The sequence below is a fragment of the Ptiloglossa arizonensis genome, chromosome 5 (assembly GCF_051014685.1).
Source record: "Ptiloglossa arizonensis isolate GNS036 chromosome 5, iyPtiAriz1_principal, whole genome shotgun sequence".
NCBI lineage: Eukaryota > Metazoa > Arthropoda > Insecta > Hymenoptera > Colletidae > Ptiloglossa > Ptiloglossa arizonensis.
In genome coordinates this window covers 12,179,506-12,197,794 of record NC_135052.1, presented here as the reverse complement: position 1 = coordinate 12,197,794, position 18,289 = coordinate 12,179,506, and the positions used below count along the sequence as shown (strand labels likewise).

At 43.9% G+C, this 18,289-nt stretch overlaps 2 protein-coding genes across 19 annotated transcripts in view; both read left to right on the top strand.

Annotated features, from left to right (window-relative positions):
• The window catches only part of Pmca (plasma membrane calcium-transporting ATPase 3), a 93,340-nt gene that overhangs the window by 48,304 nt on the left and 26,747 nt on the right, over positions 1-18,289 (top strand). For 11 of the 18 annotated variants that reach the window (XM_076311983.1, XM_076311981.1, XM_076311974.1 and 8 more), the window contains one exon: positions 2,198-2,330. The exons of 2 other annotated variants lie outside the window; for them this stretch is intronic. In XM_076311983.1, the coding sequence (XP_076168098.1) occupies positions 2,198-2,330 (133 nt within the window). Of the gene's footprint in view, positions 1-2,197; positions 2,331-6,774; positions 6,844-10,592; positions 10,787-13,842; positions 13,928-15,499; positions 15,808-18,289 lie in introns of those variants that run through there. 5 more of the 18 variants (XM_076311982.1, XM_076311989.1, XR_012992167.1 and 2 more) reach the window with 4 other exon arrangements.
• Positions 10,669-12,381, top strand: LOC143147101 (uncharacterized). Its single transcript, XM_076312033.1, has 2 exons — positions 10,669-10,965; positions 11,683-12,381. Exons 1-2 carry the CDS (start codon positions 10,669-10,671, stop codon positions 11,770-11,772), a joined length of 387 nt encoding a protein of 128 aa, XP_076168148.1. The 3' UTR covers positions 11,773-12,381.

Below are 18,289 nucleotides of genomic sequence, written 5' to 3'. Positions count from 1 at the left end.
CACGGAGCCGACCTTTCTCCTTCTGAACCGGTTTTCCGTCTCTGCATCTGTTTCTCTCTGTCCGCTTAGGTTGCCACCCGATTCGCGGACACAGGACAAGCGGAGAACGTGTTTTCCTCTCGATTGTGGCACCGCGAATTGGGAATCGGCAATTACTCGCTGCTCTCGCGTCGAGCTCACTGATACAGGAGAAAGAGAAAAAAAAAAGAAAAAAAAAGTAATAATTGAACGGATCGAGATAAAGCAAAAAAAAAAAAAAAGAAATTTTACAAAGAAACAAGAGTCAGAAAAGAACAAGCGACATGGTTTGTGTATCGATGCAGGAAATGTTTCTGGGTGCTTCTGTGGTCGGCCTGGTCCGCTGTACGTGTCTAACTTGTTGGGTATACCAGTCCCACGTGGTGTAAGCGAAACGTGCGTCGAGAGGACAGGCGGCACACACACGTACGTGTCGGGGGTTCTCTCTCACCTTTTTTAATCTTCTGCATTCGCTTGTTGAAGCTTTACGAGCCACTTGTCGTAGGACACATAGAGACGTAGTTGCGGTTCTTGAGCTTACTCGAGCTGTCCCCTCTAACAGGTAAGGGAGACCGCATCTCGTCTGGGCGACTAACGAGGTTAACGGACACTAATTCGCGTTGCGACCAATCGGTCGCAAATTCGGGAAAGGAAATAGAACCTGGTCCAGAGGAGAAGGAAAGAATTCAAGATCACTGAACCGGTCCCGAAACCCGTACCACAATGTCCGTCACACGTGCATCGTTAATCCCCCCCTCCAACCCGATTGGTCCGTAACGAGTTCCCCTAACCCACCTCATCGTCATTGCGTTTTCGTTTCCTTCCGTTTCGTTTCATCGCTGACGCCCCCTCTATCCCGACAAGTACAAAAGTATCTCTTTCGTCATCACCGCACACACAACACACGTACACACACACTGTACACATGCTTTTCAACAACGAGTGCCATTCGTTTCTCCGTTTCATCAGCAGGTACCGCATTTATCGCTCACTTTGTCCGCATTGCACCTCATCGCATCCCCTCGTTCGTTGGCTCATTCTTACACGCCGCCACATTTGTTTCTTCTATGTGTGTGTATATCTTACCCGGCTGTTTCAGAGCTACCTGTCTAACGCTAACTCGAACACGAGAGATGCGTTCGTTCTGCTTTCGCTGGAAGCGGAACGCGTACTTACGAATACCCATTCGTAATCTTTCAATTGATATTTAATCGGTCGATAAAGTAAAAATGATTCAAAAGCGATTGTTTTGTGACGCGTACGTTCCATTTCGTATCTCGAATCACACCAGTTATTTAAGTGGTCACGAGGGAAACCACGCGTGGGTCCAAAAAGACCCGTAACTTTATCTCGCTTGCAAAAACAAAGGTACCTTTGAACAAAGATTTTATTATTTGTTATACTTTTCGTCGTTTTATTTTAAACTAACGGTACAATTGAACCGTACGAAGAACGCTCTTCTGGGTCTGAGGAGACCCACGCGGAACGAGGGTCAACGCAATTATGCTCGATCGGTATCAAAGTTTAACTTGGAGAGTTTTTCGACGCGATTCACTGATTTTGTTTCGAATCTTGAAACAAGATCTCCGATCTTACCTCATCTCGATCAGTTTGCATCAATTACGATCACCGTCGCGAACGATTTCTGCTTCCAGCGATAACGATCACCCAATACCCAACCACGGTTCCCGAACTGCGCCAAAATATTTCAGGACTCGGAATTTCTCCACTGAAATGACCATATATCATTGCACTGAAACAGCCCGTGTATCTCTTTGTCCGTCTGCTTTCCTTTCTCGGCCACTTCCGATCACCGTTGCGCCACCGCCGATCGATTCTCGCCAGTAAAAAAGACGAACGAACGAAAAAAAAAATATATAAAATTCAAATAAAATAAATTTGCCAGCATCGTCGACACCAGTTAGAGAGCGTGTGGTTAGGTGTCCAAGCTAAGGAGCGAGGGGAAAACGTAAAACAGAGAAAAATTTCGGGTGCAGTGCGTCGAGGAGCCGGCTCTGCGAGCTTTGACCGATGCTCATCATCAGCCACAAAAAAAAAATAATAATAATAATCCAAAAACAAACAAACAAAACAAAAAAAAAACCTACCTACTTTGATTATAGACCAATGTAACAGGGATCGAGTGATGAAGAATTGGTTTCATGTTTTTTAAAAACAGATGGGGCCGCGGCCAGCCGGATGATATCGGTGCGATCAATCTCGGAGATGAGAAATTCGACCCCGACTCGGATAAAAAGCCGCGCAAAGGACAAATTCTATGGCTCCGTGGTCTAACACGACTACAGACACAGGTAACTATCCCTATCTCTCACTCTCATGCCACCATCACTCGAAGTCAGCGTTCTCTCGGGTCTCCCTCCTCCCTGTCCCCGGGAAAGCTAGAGAACATGACAAGAACGACGATGATAAGAGAACGGCCGCGCGACGCTTCGAAAATTTTCCTCGGGCCGCGGGCCGACGATCCTCCCGTCGGCGTCCCGGCGCCGTTTTTTTTCCAGGGGTGACGAACACGTTTCGTCATCGCCGACCGGCCGTGTTCAGCGTTCTGGAACACGTGTACACCACCGTTACGTGTATACTACAACGCCCGAAATACCATGTCATCGCAACAACAAATTGTTCTCTTTTTACCATATGACCGCCTCTATACAAGGTGTACGAGGAGACAACGCGCGGCACCGCTTCGCGGGGTACGGTTGGACTCGATGCGCGAAATTTGCAAGAGAAGTTCCCACGACCACGTGTGTTGTGTGCTTTTATGGGGATTCGTTCCCCACGTGGGATCTCTGCTCGAGAATTTCAACGTCACGTTTCTGTTTCAGCGAGTCGAATCGATTAGACCAGTTTTCATTTCCGGAGCCGTCGAGTGTCCGTGAAAAAAAGAAAGGAATACCAATCACCTGGTTGTGCGGTATCGTGTGTCCTGAATCCATCCACGAAGCGGTGAACGCGCGTTGCTGTACACCCTGTATACGTGCACAGTCAAAAGTACATTCGTGCACAGGAACGGACCGTTTGATCGTAAACGTTCGAGCGTACCCGTTGCTCACGAACGTGTGAACAATTGTTCGAAATAGCGAACGCAACGACGACCGGGCAAAAATCTGTACACGGGTCCGTTTGTGAGATTTCGAAGCCATTGATATTTCGTTTGGTGGAATCTTTATTTTATATATATATATATATTGTAACAGGTGATTTTCAATTTGAAAAAGGGGAAACGATACGATTCTGTTTAAAATATACCATCGACGGTTTCGAAATCACGCGAAAGAACAAACGTTTCGAAGATTATTTATCCAAATTGTCATGTCCGTCTCTTCGAACAAGCGTAGCTTCGTTCCGAACGATCTTTCTCACGTACAGAGTAGCAACGAAGGTATCATCACCTGTTCCCATTTAAACGGTCCACCCTGTGCACACATTGTTCCATACGTTTTCTTTCATTTTATTTTACTCGGTTACTTTTACAGCGTTATTTACCTTGGTTTGCATTTTCATTTGAGTTCTTTGCCGTGTTACCTCGACGATGCGTACCTTACGTTACCCTCTTGGCCGATCTTGCGATCCTGTGTTAGCTACGAACAATGTGTTCGAGCGAAGGAAGAAAGCTCTATGATGAGAAGCGAAAACCGCCCCGAGTTGAACTGGTGGAGAGCCATGTCCGGATCGTTTTCAGGTCGTTCTTGCAATTTCACATCTTCGAACGATCGTTTCTAGCGACGAATGGGTCCCGTGAACCTCGTTCCACGGACCCGAATTCTTCCTGGTGCGTCAATGGACGTATCCTCTGCTGTGACCAAAGTTGGCTTTTAACCCTTTGTAAGGTAGAGAACAACTCGTGCGCTTCTTGTACTGGATAATTCTTTTTCACTATTTAAAACAACGTGGTTGTGCCTCGTCGATAACGATTGATTAATTTTCTATGGAAAAGAAAGGAACGTCTTCTGTTTCAGAACGAACAAGTTGCTTCGGACTCAGAATATTCCTTGAAAACGTTCCAAGCTCATCTCACTGTCGTAGGCTACTTATAAAGGGTTAACGCTGCCATGCAACGATCGGTGAACTCACCCCGCAATCTTGGTTCACGTTGCCTCGTTCTCGAGAGTTCTTACTTCGAGGAAACTTTCGAGTCACACGGTCCAGGATATCTCGGTTAATCCATTCGAGAATATTTATCCCTTTTGTGTCTTCTGTTGAACTCATGTCCACGTATTTTGCAGGAAGCCTATATTCCGATTAGGAAGTTGCAGAGATTTCGTTCGGTCGCTCCTTCGGTGAACGAAATTACGCTCCTTATTCGCCGAAACTACGGTTCGAAGGGGTTGATTGAAGCGCAGGGAATCGGTCGATGATCTAATCGAATCGTGGATCGCGCAGCCAGACCGTGATCGTTGATCTTTGCTCGTTCCTGGAAACACCTATTTGGACCTCTCTGAGATCGGTTCGACGATCTCCAGTTTCCTCGTTGGACCACGGTAAATCGAAGAAGAGTGAAATTCGTTTACAACGATTCCAAAGGATGGAATTATAGTTCGTTTGGATTTCAGTTTCGTAGAGAGACCGGGTACGGGCAAAGATCGTCGCGAAGTCGACATACATTCTAGAGCTACTATACCAAAGAATGGAATTATAGTTTGAACTTGAGTTTCGTAGAAAGTCAAAGATCGTCGCAAAGTCGACATCCATTCTAGAGCTATGATTCCAAAGAATGGAATTATAGTTTGAACTTGAGTTTCGTAGAGAATTAAAGATCGTCGCAAAGTCGAGTTCCATTCTAGAGCTATGGTTCCAAAGGATGAAATTATAGTTTGAACTTGAGTTTCATAGAGAGTCAAAGATCGTCGCGAAGTCGACATCCATTCTAGAGCTATGATTCCAAAGAATGGAATTATAGTTTGGACTTGAGTTTCGTAGAGAATTAAAGATCGTCGCGAAGTCGACATCCATTCTAGAGCTATGATTCCAAAGGATGGAATTATAGTTTAAGCTTGAGTTTCGTAGAGAGACCGGGTACGGGCAAAAGTCGTCGCGAAGTCGACGACAAATCCATCCATTGTAGGATTTTAGAGACCGTTAGCACCTCTCGGGCTTGCGTCTAATCGTTGAAACTCCCTAGAATCCGAGCACGTAGGCCTCGTAGACCTCCTAGTCGTCGATTTGCTCGATATAGCGGCATAGATCCGATCGAATTATTATTACCGAGTTAGCGGTGGTCCACGCAGTCCTCGACCCACCTATTTCTGTCCCAAAGCTTGCGTCGGAGTCTCTCACGCTCTCCTTCGTGGTAACTAGTATTTCGCTCCTCGGTTCACGAATGGGTTTTTTTCGGTGACGTACACCTTCGTTCAATGGGATCCCGACACACGAGCGAAGAATCGGGAAACGATACGTGGCAGTCTCTAGGAGGAGCACTCGATACGCGAAACAGTGCCCGAAGGCTCTCGATAGTCTCGTCCACGGGAAACACGAAGATAAACTTTTCAACTTGGACGGGGACTTTAGCAGGATCTTGTCGACCGACAGACTCGCCAACAGAGATTCGAGTACATCTGTGAACGAGAATAATTTCGAGTTTCGCACGACGTTAGCCGAGAGATCCATCTCTTTACGTTCGACCTGTGGACTCGCACTGCATTGTTCGGGGATAACGAGGAACCATTCGAGACGCGGACTGTGACAGTAACAACGATGCTCGTATTGTACAGGGTGTCCCAATTTGTCGCGAGTCAACCTCGAACGCGTCCTGGTTGCTAACGAAGACACGAAAACGTGGAACTTGGTTTTCTTTTTACGAGAAAGACGAACGAGTTCATCGTTTCTCTTTTCGTTCACCGGTGTCTTCGTTCAGCAACGGGGATGTATTCAGGAAGCTCGACGGGACACCGTGATTTGTGTAAAATAATTTTAACGCACCCAGCGTGTTTAACAATGGAACGAGGGACAATATAGGAATCGATGCTCGAGCGAGAGTCGGAAAGGACAAATAAGCAGCCCTTCCTCGACGACAACGCCTGTGTCTCGTATATTTTCTTTTCATTTTTTTTTTCTCGCCCCCCTACACCCCCAACCGCCCATTCTTTGGTTTCTATTTTTTGTTCACAAGGGAACGGGTTAAGTCTGATGAAGCTAGCGCCTACATTGTGATTGAACCGCGGCTCCTCGCGATCGTGTAAACGAGAGATTTTTGCCTTTACACCGTCGCGAGGCAATCGATCTCGATTTGCACAATCTGTGCGCGACAAACGTCTTTGGACACGCGATGAACGGTTGCGTCGTTTCCGGTAGCGCCACCGGTTGCTCACCAGCGCGTGTAAGTCCGCGCCAGGTGAACGATCGCATGATCCAAAGCGTGGTTATAGTATGTAAAAGTGAAACGAAATTCGCGACGATGTTCACCGAGATGATATCTCCGACTTTCTTTATTCTGTTCACTTACTTCGCTTTCTGCCTTATTTCCTTTCTTCTTATTCTCGTAACACTACTCTCGACCCAGCACGGTACAAAAAGAAACAAAAAAAAAAGAAATCGATAACGATAATGGTAACGACGAATAATCTCGCGAACAATATAAAAAAAAAGAAAAAAAAAACACAATTTACCAATTGCGTCTCAGCGAGTTATCTTGTAAGCTATAGAAACAAACAAACAAACAAAAACAAAAAAAAAAACAAGTATTATAGATACCACTCAGTTAAGCTAATTATATAAATTGAATGTGTAACCTACTTTCAGACGAGCAATAGAACTCTGGTGCAGAATGTATCTGTGACAGGCAGATCCCCCTCTCAGGATTACTATATGGTTAGTCCGCAAGTCCAATCTCCGCACTGTTTGACCGTTCTTAAATATTAATTCTTTACTTTTCATATACATATATGTATATATAATATATATATATATAATATACGTATATTTTATATATATATATATAATTATATATTTATATAAATATTTTATAAATATATATATATTTATATATATATATATTTTTTATATATTTACCTTTGTTTTACCATTAACCAGTTTGTCTCTTACATAACTCTATGAGTTTCCTTTTTTTTCTCTTTTTGTTTCTACTATTGCTTTCCAGTTTGACGTACTTAATTTCAATTTTTATTTATCCGTTATCTCTTCGCTCTTAACATTACTACTTTCTGAACGTTGATTCACACTCTCACCTATTGATTTTTCTATTTAATTGGTAAACATTGTTTCTTCTTCCTTTTTCTTTTTTTTTTCTTTCTTTTTCTTTTTTCTTCTTCTTCTTTTTCTACTACTACTACTACTTCTTCTTCTTCTTCTTCTTCTTCTTCTTCTTCTTCTTAACTCTGTCTGCCTCTTTTTAATTTCTCTCCGGCCCTAAGTTTGTCTTTTGATTGTCTGTCTCTCCAACGTGTATCTATCTCGCCTGTCTCTGTTCTGTTTCGTCGCAGTCTTGCTTGCGAGTCGCGTGAGCTTCTACTCGCTTTTTTACGCGCAGATACGTGCTGTTTTCTATTTTGTTTCGCCGAGTGTCAGTTGACGCTCCGACACAGCGAAGAGACATTCATTCAAGCAGTTGGGCATTCTCTTTTCCCTTCGTTTGCGCTGCTGCTCCCTTCTAACTGTCCCTGTTTAGCCCTTTGATGCCCAATCGAGCGCAGAACCTCGAAACGAGCGATCCCCGTCGCTATTCGACCAAACCGGAAAAAGAGATCCATTCGTTTGGCATCAGAAGGTTAATCGTCCTTTTGTCTCTCGAGTCGTGAAAACTTTGTCCAATTTCGTCCAATTTCAACTCCGTATTCTTCTCTGTAATCCTCCGTCAAACCCCTTACCTTGAAACCGTTTGGCGTTAATATCGATCAGTTAACGTTGAAAAGGTTAATTAATTAATCTACTTGGGGAAACTCCGAGATCGTTCAGCTCGAATCGAAGGTGTTTCGGTCTGGGATCACTTGGTGATTTTAAATGAAAATTTCCTACTTAAAGTATTTCAATTCTATTCTAAATATTCCAATTTTCGATACACGAATTCGAGTATTCTTTTGTGAGCTTTCTCGGGCAACGAATGAACTCTTGAACGATACTTGAAAGTAATTGTGTTTATCGTAACAAGGTCAGGGGTTCAATCTCGCACTCTTCGCTCGCTTTTGTCCCATACCATAATTCGTTCAACTTGGCCGATGATATTTTTACGATTCACGAAACGATCGAGTTCAATCGACGTCCTTACACGTCTTCAGTTTGGTACTTTGCTGGCTATAGAAAACACAACGTATAGCGTAAGGCCGTATATAGCCGCTCTTGTTCTGCTTTCAGTGTGACAAGTTATTTTTGTAGACAATCAATAGTACTCGCATATTCGCAGCAATCGTAGCAACTGGAATAGATTATTATCGACTCGCAAAGTTTCTAGGCTTACCGTACGCGACGCTTGAAAAGAGATGCGCTATTACAATTATGATCTTTTACAAGGACGAAGAAACGATCTTTCTCGCGAGATCGTTGACTATGTTCACCGCATTTTTCCTTGAGAAAAATCGCAGTATCGCGTTTAGGGCCAGCAAAGTGTCAATAGAAGATCACTTGAAGATCATTCGAAGATCAATCGAAGATTCGACATTTTGAAAGCTTTAATGCTGTCCACGAGGAATCACAAACTAGTCGATGATCCAAGTTGAACGTATTAAAAAATTGTACGCCACTTCCATCGGTATAGAAGCATTATCGTAACGATAATTAAGATACAATATGTTATCGTTAATTGTATCTTAAAGTAAATGAAATTTCGACTCGACTTGAAGTAAATGTAACAATTACATTTAAGAATGCAATTACATTACATGAAAGAATTACAAAATTTTTTAACGAAGAAAATCAATATACGTTACAACGTGGCGTACAAACGTGTTCCTTCATCGAGTTCAATTTCCTGGAATCTCACTCACCCTTCCCTTAGCAAAAAAAAAAAATTATCCACTATTGCGATAATACAAAACGTGTATTACTTTTCCACCCCGTCCTACTATCCTCTTTTGTCTACGAACCTGGAGCACAGTGCAACCCCTTTACCTTCGTACCTGACACCACTCTCAATGTTTCACCCAACTGATTCTGTCAACCGATTCTCTTATTCCGTAACTTCGTTGTTTCCTTGAAAGAAAAAAAAAAAAAAGTTCAAGCAAAAATTGCCCCCAACGAGTACAACTCCGAAAATACTTATCCCAAACCGATTTTTTTTTTCTCTCTCTCTCCCAGCCGACCAATTTTTCGTTTCTTTTCTCTGTCCATTGAACATACTAAGGTGTTGCATGCACGTCTTTGCGTATGTATGTACGTATATAATTTGCCCGTATATACGTGTATATACGTAGATATATGTATATATACACACACGTGTATGTTAAATGCATCCGCGTATGTTTACGCGTATATATATATTTATACGTATGTGTGTACGCGTATGTACGCGTGCGAGACACACATACACGCGCGGCAAGGTACGCTTTCGCAGTTTCTTTCTTTTGTTTGTCTCTTTATTGGACACACCTTGTTACGATTTAACTCGTTTGTTTGTTCCGTTGACGGAATCATCGACGACGATTTTCATTTACAGGGGATGGTAATTTAACGGTGCATCGCGACAATAGTTCTCATATCCCTTTTCACACGTCGCGGGGAACACCTTGTTGACGATTTCAGGGGGAAACACGTTTACGGTGTTATCGAGGCTCCTTGGTCGCGTCATTTCGTTCACGAGATCGTGTCTCGAACGAATTTTCTCCGCGATCCGTCAACGAAATTTTACTTTCTCGGTTCGGGCATTGCTCCGCGAACGGTGACGTTAAAGAGTAATCAATTTTCCAATTTTTTTTTCGTTCCGTGTCCCGTAAACGTCCCCGCGCGTTTTATCTTAACTTCTTGCGCACGTTTTACGTTCCACGTGGTCTTCGGTTTCTTAAAGAGAGAGAGAGCACATCGTTGATAACTCGAGCCGAACGACACGAAGATTCCTCCCCGAAGGGAAATGCCAAGCACCTGGACACCAAATGTAAAGAAAAAGAAACGTTTACGTACACCGTCGTTCGCAAAAAAAAATTCTACTCTTTAAAGGCTCGAAAAGAAAAGAAAAACAAAACGAAACTCCGTCGTACGTCCGGGACGACGTTTAATGCGAACCACGAGTATCGTCGACTCGCATAGGCGGAAAGTTTCTCTTTCTCGAAAGGGAGAGATGCACCTGCGAAAAAAAACAGTCCCAGAGAGTACCTTGTACGTGTGCTATGCGTGTGAGCTCACTGCATGCGGACCTCGCGCAGGAAGTCCTGATCGTACAGAAAAAAAAACAAAAAAAAAAGTATTGGAGAAATATTGTTGGTCAAAAAAGAAAAGAAAAGAAAAGAAACACATACACACTCTGTTAATCGAGCCACACTCTAATTGCATCCCGTGTTACTCTTGCCGATGGAGAAACAAGCCTCCGCGTGTCCGTCAGGACACACCGATGTGATGATTCCGTTGGCTGATTTGCTCATTTTGTCTCTTATTTCTGTTCTTAATCGTTGCAGTGTGCCGTTTGCTGTGATACCATTAACACTTTTTATTAATGGTGGTATGTGCCAAAAATGCATCGTGTGCCTCTCGATGTGCGTGCGTGTGCTGTTGCGTATGATGTACGTGCACAGTCTGTCCGTCTGTTTGTCTGTCTGTCTGTCTGCCGTGTACACGACAGCTGAAGCTCTTACCGAACGTACTACCTTCACCGTGGATACAAACTGGCAGTCAGTTTACATGTACACGTACACACCTGACATACCTGATCGTGGACACGCTCACCGATCTGCTCCGACGAGGAGATCGCGAAAGGGAACTCGAGGCCGATGCGCGTACACCGTGAACGGGATATTCGTCGATCGGACGAGATCGAAAGCGATGATCGAGGTAAAAGAAACAAATCGGATCATTGGGTACGAGGAATACGACGAACGATCGAGAGACTCGTTAGTGATTTTTCGGAAGATTGAACAATTCGTAAGAAGAGATTTAACAATGTGTAGTCGGTATTTTTTCGTAGATTTTTATTTTCTTTTTTACATTACGCGTAGAAGTTTTTAGATATTGTTGTATTTTAGATAGTGTTGTTGAAAGATTGAAACATTGAAAAATTTGTCAGAAAAGATTTACCAATAGTCGGTATTTTTGCGCAGCTTTTCTTTCTTTTTTTTATTAATTCTATTTTGTAGAAATTTTATGGAGGATGCTTTCTGTTTTGAATTTGTTCTTGCAACGTTTATCGGTTACCGATAAACGTGAAGTTTCTGGATATAAATCGTTAATGTTGTAAGAAAAATTCGTAAGAAGGAATTTGACAATAATCAGTATTTTTCGTAGCTTTTCTATTTTGTATTACGCGTAGAAGTTGTTGGATATAAGTCGGTATTTTTCCGCAGCTTTTCTTTTTCGCGCAACGTGTAAAAATTTAACGGTGGACGCTTTCTGTTTTGAATTTGTTCTCGTGACACGTTTGTCGGTTGTAGCGAACTGTTTTCTTTGAAATTTGGACCGTCGAGCCACTGTGTTAATTATCATACATGTTTGTAATGTTTCCTTAGCAGACGTCGAGAATATTTGAAAACAGAAGGATTCTTCTATGTATAGAAAGGACAGTTTGCTCGGCCGTATGCAAGAATCGACGTATGCTCTCTGATGGTGGAATTCCGTCCAGGAGGTGTCATCGTATTATGTTAACTCGATAACCAGGTGGTAATTCACCCTTAGAAGCGAACCTGTAACTCGTAATATCGATACCTGCGGACAAAGACACCGTGGACAACTCCTGGAGGGAATGTTGCGAGGTATTTGAGACACCCAAGTGGTCAAAGGTATAGTCTTTGAGGATACAAACCGACAAATGAGTTTTCTAACACTTATTATAGGAGACCGTGGAAGCTTTCAACGTCTGTTCTGTCTTGGTGTACCCAAACGTAATAAAATTAAACCACGTTGGAAAAGAGTGGTAGTAAAATTATTGCAACTGTAGAGATCGAATAACGTAGTGCCGTCAAATGTGAAATATCAACGGTTAAAGAACGAATCGTATCCGATCTTTGTTAAACATTGGCCTTTTAAATATCTGGGCACTCCAAAGCAAGCGGACGTAAACTAATTTGTTATTGTTCTTAATGATATTACACGGTAGATTTACGCTTCTTTTTGTAAGTTTATTTATTCTTTTTTTCAATCAATGGAAGTCCTTAAAAGAAATATTTCTTTAAAATAGTTATCCTATTTTGGCTTTTTGAGGAGAATACTTTCTTCAATAGCACAAAGACAGTTTCGCGGACAAGAGTAAAAATGTACTCGATACATTAAGTATGGTCTTGTAGCCAACGGACAGTTTTTTAATATGGAAAAAATTCATTTGGCAGTTTGTAACCTAGGATTATCGCTTAACAAAGCTTGAGTGTGCCTCGGGTAATGCGCTATTTGTTCCATCGACTGTACGTGTATTTATAGTGTCTCTGTTCATTTTCAAGCGACAATACTGGAATCAAAATTTCGCGAGTTTGTCGCGCCAATACGGTTTCATAGAACTCGTAGGATTCGTTGTTTCTTTGTTCGGAGCTTTACACATCGTTGGGTTCAAAAGCATTTGCATGTAGCAATTGAGTATCCGATTCTATCGTTTACATACGCTTTCAAGCTGCGATTCAGTTTTGCGATGGTTCGAGTCATTGTAAATATTGTTCAAAGTTAAACGTATCTCTTTTGAACAATTTTCAAACGTTGACTCCAGCCTCGTTTCATTTACAGGGCCTCGAATTCACGCAAAATAGATTTTTCACATATACCGAGAGCCTCTGAAAGGTAAGTGGCTTCGTTTGATCTTCTTCGAGGCCCTGATTGTAAAAAGAGTTACTAAAAATTTACGTATACTCGATACGAAATACCTTCTACGAAGAAAGGACTATTGATTAAGTAATGTTCGTTGTCGAAATATTATATCTCGAATAGCTCAGGATATACACCGGAGAATTTTAAACGACCGTTGTAAAATGAGACGCTAGAAATTATACTTTCGTTACTATAACTCGGGAGAAATTATATTTTCGTTACTACAGCTTCAGAGAATTTATACTTTCGTTATTATAGCTCCAGAGAATTTATACTTTCGTTACTACGGTTCTAGAGAATTTATACTTCCGTTACTACGGTTCCAGAGAATTTATACTTTCGTTATTACGGTTCGAGAAAATTTATACTTACGTTACTACGGTTCCAGAGAATTTATAATTTCGTTACTACGATTCGAGAAAATTGATACTTTCGTTACCACGACTCCAGAGAAATTATACTTCCGTCGCTACGCCTCGAGAGAAATAACATTTTCGTTAGTACATTTCGCGCGGGAATCGAAGATCTCTCAATCGTCGTCTCTCGCACCCAAATTTGAAACAATTTCGAAACAACACTCCGAACCGAACAGCCTACTCGCACGACGCCTCGAGTCCCGAAGACTCTACGACTCTTCGTTCGGGGACCACCGACAACCCGACACACGAAACACGGACGTACATACAAGTCCCCGAACCACGTTCAGCAGGCCCACGATTGCTGGTAAAGCTTGGCTGGCGCACGAAAGAAACCCTCCCAAAGACGAAAACCGAACGAACGAACAAAAAAGAGACACACACTCGCCAGTGTAAGCAAGGATTGAATACTGACGCAAACGCCAAAAAAAAAAAACACGCTGTTAAAGTATTGATACTAAGGAGAGGATAGAAATTAAGACTGATGGTATGATTTGTGGTTTGTTAGCCAGCGGAACCCATTCGGGAGACTGAGGTATAACGGGGCGGCAGTCTTGCCCGCCGCCACACTTATCCTGTCGGAGTACAAACAAGTACGTAGCCCATGTAGATCGCCTGCCGTTAATAATACGTTGTATCGTCAACTTGCCATACGTACGCATACACAGGACGGATCGTCGACGTACGTACAGTGTGCCGATTTGAAACGTCGCCGTCGGACCCTGGCTGAGTTTCTTTCTTTCTTTTTTCTTTCTTTTTTTTTTTTTTTTTTTGGAAACTTTGTTTCTCTCTCGCACCGCTCACCCTTTCTCTACTGCGAATGTCGTGAACACGGCGAGCCTATTGTCTTGACTGTTTTTTTTTTTTTTTTTTCTTCTTTTTCTTTTTCTTTGTGGAAATGGACAGCTTGCGTAATTTTGCTTTGAAGCTGATTATCGAGCTGCTGGCTGTAACGACGGATGAATTATTCGCGGAAACGGAGAAACTTAGGTTTCTGGGAGAGAGTAATCGAAAGTCGCTCCATGGGGATTTGTCGACGAGTTTTTCACTTGGTGTCGCTGGAAACATTTCTTTCTTTCTTTTTTTTTAGAAGGGGATGCGTGTTTGTAGAACCTGTAATTATATTTCTGCTTGCATAGAGCTTCGCGAAGTATCTGAATTTTGTAACCAGTAGCCTGTTGTTTGAATCCGCGTGACGGTGGGAGAGATTGTCTCCACAGTAGCGAAAGGGTCCGCGTGTGAGTATCGGGACACCAAATAGCGTATATCCGGATTCGTGGTAGTGTAAATCGATCGCGATGAAAGTCTCGAGAACACCCGATCAAGCTTGCGATTGTCACGTTGGGTTCGGTGTTGTCGTCTACTTAACGTGGATCGAGAAGAAAGAGAAGAAAAGGGTCGATCGAGCAGGGACGACGGCGACGATTGGTCGCACGGATACAGTGAACGATGTTTCGTCGCACAACTGTGTTTTTGTGTAGTTGGTGTGGGCTGGCCGGTGGGAGCCTTTTGTGCCGGTAGACCACCGACTGCCTGCGCTCTTTTTTCAGTAGTCTAGCTGTCTGACATGATTGTGTGCTGCGTGTATATTCCCCCCTCCAAACCCCCGCCCCCCACATTGTGTCATTTTTTTCATATATTGTCTTTACGATAATACGCTCGATGATCGGAACGAAAGCAAGCATCTTTTCGTGGCGGCCGTGCGATGATTCGTTTATCTGTTTATAACCAGCCATCGACACGAAAATATCCCTCTTTCGGTATATCGTGCGTACACTCGCACGTGGACGAAGAACGTCGGACGGAGATACTCTCACCAACCTCTTCAAACATTCTCAAACCTCTTCAAACCCCCTCAAACCCCCCTCAAACCTGTTCGTCGGGACCGGGTTGAATTTTGCTTGGTCGCGGAGTGTCTCTCCACACCACCACCACCACCACCACCACCACCACCACCACCCCCTCCCTCTTTTTCCCTCCTTACTTCACTTTGCTGCTTGTTTCTGTTTGCGTTTGTCTACCCTGCATTATTTCTCCGAATACAAAAGGATATCTCGGACCGCACACGGAGAGGTCGTCCTCGATGACAGCCCGTGAAAAGTCTTCTTTTGGAACGTGTTTGCAAGCGTGTGCGTTAACTTGCTTTTTGCATTTCTCTTTTGCAGATCCTCTCTAGGAAGATGCTTCACGGTGTGTCCCTCATTGTCAGAAACTTGTCTCCGTGTCCCACTTTCTCTCGGTCCTCGTCCTTCGGGATGACCAACCCAACGGCTCGTGTTTCCTGGTTTCGCGGGTAGCGTTCACTTCGTTCGACGAACACGTACCGGCCGATCTTCGGGGTGAGACAGCGTTGCTCGCGGTTGCATCAGCTACCAGAGTTTAGAATCGTCGGAATCTTTTCTCGCTCGTACCGATACATTACCGATCGCGTCGCAGTAGTCCTTTGTTTCTAGACTCATCGTCACGGCAGTGCAGTGCGGAGATGGTTCGAACGTTCACGATTACTGTGCACGGTTCGTAAAAGTCGATTCTTGAAAGGAACATCCGCGTACAGTTGTAAAAATTGATCGTACAATTGTATAAAGATGGGTCGTGCAATTGTAAAAATAGATCATAGAATTGTAAAGATAGCCCATATAATTGTGAACAGAAATCGTATCATTTTAAAAATGGGCCATTTTGTTGTAAAGATTGATCGTACAATTGCAAAGATAAGTCATACAATTGTTACAGTAGATGAATAAAAATCACATAATTTTAAAAATCGGCCATTTTGTTATAAAGATTGATCATAAAATTGTAAAGATAGATCATACAATTGTAAACGTAACCCGTACAATTGTAAAGATTGGTCATGTAACTGCAAAGATTGCGAAAATCGTAAAGGAAAAGAAGTGACGACCCTGTCGTCTCTCTATCGTTCCAAATGATTTTCCACGAGTCGTGCACAGTACGCACAGTTCAGTGCGCGTCGTTCTCCTCGATCGAAATCAATGATTCCGGTACATCGCACGGTACGGTCATCGGGCGAGAATTTCCGCGAAAGAATTCAACGATCGTAGCGGTGAACAGATACTTCTGTATCGCCCACTGCTACGACTCGAACACGGGGAAGTATCGTCGGATATCGGTTCTCGAGTTCGCTCAATGAATTCCGAACGTTTCGTAAGTAAACGAGTCTCGTTCGTGCTGCAACCTCGAGTCACTCTGTACTTCCCCGAGCAATCGACTGACCCGTGAAAGAAAACCGATCCTGCACCGTGAAACCGCGCGGAAACTCGTCCACCAATCCCGCGACGCGTACCCCCTCCAGTCCCGACGACCACTCTATTCGTGGTTCTCACGTTCGGTGTGCGAGTGTGCACGATTGCTCGCGTTTACGCATTACTCGACGTTTGTGTTGCGCCCTATCTCTCTAACACGGCATTGCGCGCGAGTGGGCACAGAAAGGTTGACTTTGTTGCAGTGGTTTGCGTGTTCTCCTAAGGGTCTCGTCAAGCAGAAGCTTCTAGTGGCTCGTGTACGATTGCCTACGATGTTGTAACAGCTAAATAGCCGGTGTGCGAATCGGTCCCACGGGACACCCCGTGTCTACGTGTTCTCGATCGATCCCCATCCGATCATCGGTTGGATGATCAGAGTTTAGGCGTCCCTGGAACCGATTTTTTCGAGGGACGGAAATCGATACCGGCGGACTAAATCTCCTAATTACCGGACGCCTTGGATGTTGTTCAAGATACCCGGTTTCCGGTGCCGAGACGCGAGAAGAGGTCGTTGTATTTACTCGATGGACCTCTAACGCACCGGGAACTGTCCCGTTTCTGGGCCCTCTGCTATCAGAAGAAACTCACTCGACGGCGAATCACTTCCGGCGCCGGATACAAGGCGTCGATCACATCCTGAATTCGTCCACACGGGACAACACTCGAGAGTGTTCCCCTCCTAATTGTTCAACGATCGCGCGAACGTGTAACCTTTGGTCTCGCGATACGTACGAACACCGAGATCAGGGTACGGATCGCGCCCTAATTGTATCGCGTAACGTATTTCTCGTTACACGATACAAAGTCGCGCGTTTCGAAGTTCGCTAATCGTAGCACGAACCAAACGGCAGCAACGCGTGTAGTCTACGCACACCGAGAGTCGTTTCTTCGAAGTTAGAATGCGTTACTTGGAAAAACGAAGTGTTTCGAAATACATAGACGAAAGTACGACGAAAGTTTCTTTCGTCCTCAGGCTCTCATTTTGTCAAACTTTGTACTCGAACGTATCCAAGTGCTTTCCAAAAGTAATCTCTGCTAACGTCCGATAAAGATCGATTCGAAATGGACACTGGTTATTCTCCTCGAGGATACCTGTATGCGTATTCGTGATCAAAGTCCCCGGTGGTGTAACGCAGCAACACAGAGGGCAAAAAGGGACTAGGGACAACACTCGAGAGTGTTTTCCCGTTTGTTCACCGATTCTCCTCCATCTCGTGGAACCTATGGACACCACCGAGATCGGGGTAGACGGTTGAGTTCCGGTCGATCTGGCTCTTCGAGGGTTTCACCGGAGTTCGGGAATCGGTGAAACGAGAATCGTCGAATGTAATCGAACGAGAACGAACACGAAATCTCGGGGAAACTCGAGTCGTTGGACCACCCCAGGCTAGCCTGGGAATCCAACGATCGTCACCGCTGAAGCTCCCCTCGAACGAAAGTATACATGTATGCGTGTGTAGCCGTTTATCGATCACACGGATCGAGACGTGGCTTCGATGACGGATTACGCGCGCGCTTGGCTCTCTTGAATGCAACGAAACGACCTCGTGAATTCGTTTAACGAGTTCTAAGCTCGCGAAAGTTCGAACGACTCGCGCGAAAAATTCGCAGAAATAAGGAAGTTTTTTAAACGGACGAAAACGTCCGCGAGACGAAACTTCCGTCACTGAACACCATTGTTTGGGATCATTA